General features: G+C 51.1%; 1 protein-coding gene across 2 annotated transcripts; it reads left to right on the top strand.

The window, feature by feature from the left end:
• The first annotated feature begins 534 nt into the window (after positions 1-534).
• On the top strand, positions 535-3,127 carry LOC127348327 (ankyrin repeat domain-containing protein 2A-like). Of its 2 annotated transcripts, none has more exons than XM_071819641.1 (3): positions 535-1,005; positions 2,136-2,485; positions 2,564-3,127. In XM_071819641.1, the coding sequence occupies exons 2-3, from the start codon at positions 2,304-2,306 to the stop codon at positions 2,973-2,975; spliced, it is 594 nt and encodes a 197-aa protein (XP_071675742.1). In that variant the 5' UTR covers positions 535-1,005; positions 2,136-2,303; the 3' UTR covers positions 2,976-3,127. The 2 variants fall into 2 exon arrangements, with proteins under 2 accessions (XP_071675742.1, XP_071675741.1); XM_071819640.1 differs by lacking the exon at positions 535-1,005 and adding an exon at positions 1,939-1,974.
• The last annotated feature ends 327 nt before the right edge of the window (positions 3,128-3,454 follow it).

Genomic DNA, 3,454 nt, shown 5'->3' with positions numbered 1-3,454 from the left:
GACATTATAATCTTATGATTCTCCTATTTCTATGTTTTTTCTATCATGTGAATCAAAAGAGCTCTAAATAGTACCACTTTAGATTTTCCAAACAAAATACTACTCCCCCAAAAAGATGCCTCAACTTTGTTAAATTATACATATATCTAGATTCGTTTTGCTGTATAGATACATGCAAATTTAGTTAAAAGCATACTTTTGTGTGAACAGGGTATAACACATTCGGATCATTAAAAAAACAATGTCGGGAAATTCTAACCGGAAGCGCCGCACGTTGTGCGGCGGCTACGTTGCGATTCGTGCGCAAAATCCTATAGGGGAAGCGCGTGTCCGGTGCTGCACGTCACGCACGCCGCTCGCGCTTGGAGTTTCTGACAGTGGTGGGCACTCATCCTTATCCCTAACCTCTTATCCACTCACGAGAGTTCCTCCTGTCCACTCAACTCTCTCTCTCTCTCTCTCTCTCTCTCTCTCTCTCTCTCTCTCTCAAGTCACACATGGAGAGCCATCGACGAGTGCAGCGCGACCCCACGGAGGGCTCTGGAAGGCCGCCGCGACGAGGCTCCCGCCCCTAGGGCAGGGACGCCCCTAGAGCAGCGTCTCTCCCCGGAGAGCACGACGCGACACAAGTAGAGCTCCGCCAATCCGCATCCAAAGTGCGCGGTGTGGCGCACAGATGACTGCGGCAGGGCGTCACCGACGGGCGCGAGGAGACGTCTTCTCCTAGGGTGAGGACACCATCGACGATGAGCACACGGTGGGGAGGTCGCCGGAGAGCACAAATCGGGGGAGGCTGCCGCCACAGAGCGGGGATTAGGGGAGGCCGCCGAGCACATGTGTACATGCGCGCGAGGAGGTTCCAGCGACAAACACGCGGAGGAGGACTACTGCCCCGGCAAGCGCAAGGAGGACGCTGTCGACATGCCGATGGAGGCATGCATGTACGCGACGAGGCCAGTCGGCCGATTTGCACGAGTTTTCTCGCCGTCTCTGCGCCCCAATTTGGTGATTTTTCTGATTCTAGTTCCAGACTTTGCTACTGATGTATTGCTTTCCTGTTAAGTTGATTTGCTCATTTTATGAGATACATGCTCCGCAATGTGGTCTTGATCTACCGGTGTGGAGTCCAACATGGAGCTGCAGCTTTCTTTTGTTCAATTTGGCAGTTATGAAGTGATAACCTGATAATTAGGAAGTGCTAATCTGGTAGTTATTTGCAAGATAAATAACCTGCATGACTCCATGTATAGATTGGCAGTTGTTAAGGGTTAATTTGTTCATGGCTAAGTAATAACGTGGTAGTTGTTAGTTGTCAAAGGTTAATTTGGTCATGGCTAAGTAATAATCTGGCAGTAACACTCAAAAGAAAAACCTAGTAGTTGTTAAGGGTTAACTTGGTCATAGCTATGATAACCTGGCAGTTAGTAGATGATAATGTGATAATCATTAGCAAGTAATGTAGGAATTAGATTAAGTGAAATTTGGAGTAATCAGTTACTGCTACCGAAAAACTGGTAATCATCGCGATTCACAGAATAAACTTTTTGTATATAAAGAAATAATGTCCACTCAATGTTACCACAAATTGTGAGATAAAGTATTATACCTTTACATGTAGCATCTAATAGTATGCTATTACTACATGTATGTAGCATCTAATAATTTGTTACACAAGAGTATGACGTTGCATGCATTTCACTTTTTGGGTGGGCACCGGGGACCATATTTATTCAGGGCTATGCGGATAAGACAGAAGCAAGCTACTGCATATCGTCTCGATAGGGACCAGTGTGATAGGGGGTCTTTTTAGCAGGAGGACCATGTGCTTTTGTGACCGACGTGGGGCGGGGGACCACGTGCGCATGGTCAAACCTACGTGAGTCCACAGTTTAGCAGCCACCACAGTCCGCTAGCACGGTCCTTAATTATACGGCCGGAAAGAGAACTTGCTCCACCATGATGAACTTGCTCAATGTAAGCTTTTGGATAGGCTCCATAGAAACACAGCTAGAGACTCAAGTTTCCTACAAAACTCTGCTTTGCTCTGTTCGTAGCTCACTGTTTGAAGTTCGAATCGGTTGTCTTCTTGAATTTGCTTCGATTTAACGAGAAAATTTGTGACCATTCATGGGCAGGACCCGAGCATCAAGGAGATGGCGGAGCAGATCGCCAAGAACCCGTCCTTCAGCGAGATGGCGGAGCAGCTGTAGAAGACGGTGGCGCCCTCGCTGGCGGCGGCGCTGGACCCATAGAAGTACGTGTCGACGATGCAGCAGCTGATGCAGAACCCGTAGTTCGTGGCTATGGCGGAGCGCCTCGGCAGCGCGCTGATGCAGGACCCGGCCATGTCCTCCGTGCTCGGCAGCCTCACCGACCCCGCCCACAAGGAGCAGCTCCAGGCCCGCGTCGGCCGCATGAAGGACGACCCCTCGCTCAAGCCCATCCTCAACGAGATCGAGTCTGGCGGGCCCGCCGCCATGATGAAGTACGATCGTACATAGTTCGTTGGTTTCTTGGTTCCGTTGGCAACCTCGGCGCGCGTCAAAATGTGATCTTGATTCAGGTACTGGAATGACCTGGAGGCGCTGCAGAAATTCGGCCGTGCGATGGGGGTGGGCGTGGGCGGCCCGTCCGCCGCGGCCGCCGGAGCCGAGGTGGAGGAGGAAACCGGCGACATCGACAAGGAGTATGAGGAGGAGTCGGTGATCCACCACGCGGCGAGCATGGGCGACGTGGAGGGCCTGAGGGTGGCGATGGAGGACGGCGTGAACAAGGACGAGGAGGACACGGAGGGCCGCTGCGGCCTGCACTTCGCGTGCGGCTACGGCGAGCTGGCGTGCGTGCAGGCGCTCCTGGAGGCTGGTGCAGCGGCCGACACCGTCAACAAGAACAAGAACACCGCGCTGCACTACGCCGCCGGGTACGGCCATGAGGCGTGCGTCCCGCTCCTCCTCTACCACGGTGCCTCCGTGTAAGACAACTCTGCCATGGGTGACGCATTGTAAGACATATATGTTTGGGGGAACTTGCTCAACCCTCTAGGGTTGGCTGTCTCATATATTTGTAGGGGCCAGAGACCAATACATGTACAATACGTATAGTTACAAAGGCTATACAAAGTCTAAAACCCTCTCTCAATCTCAACTCGCTCCTAATGTGTCAAGAAGGTTGAGATTGTGCCTACAGACCTCAAACATAGGCAAAGGCAGTGGCTTGGTGAAGATGTTTGCAAGTTGATCCTTTGAAGAGATGAACTTGATTTGTAGTAGCTTCTTCGCCATACGTTCCCTCATAAAATGATAGTAAATCTTTATGTGCTTGGTCCGTGCATGGAACACCGAATTCGACGATAGAAACGTGGCACCGATGTTGTCGCACCATAGGACCGGTGGATAAGGCTGGGAAACACCCAACTCCTGAAGAAGAGACTCAATCCATATAAGCTCAGCGGTTG

Source organism: Lolium perenne, chromosome 4, assembly GCF_019359855.2.
Source record: "Lolium perenne isolate Kyuss_39 chromosome 4, Kyuss_2.0, whole genome shotgun sequence".
Taxonomy (NCBI): domain Eukaryota; kingdom Viridiplantae; phylum Streptophyta; class Magnoliopsida; order Poales; family Poaceae; genus Lolium; species Lolium perenne.
The sequence above is the reverse complement of the archived record's forward strand: the minus strand, read 5'-3'. Positions and strand labels throughout refer to the sequence as shown.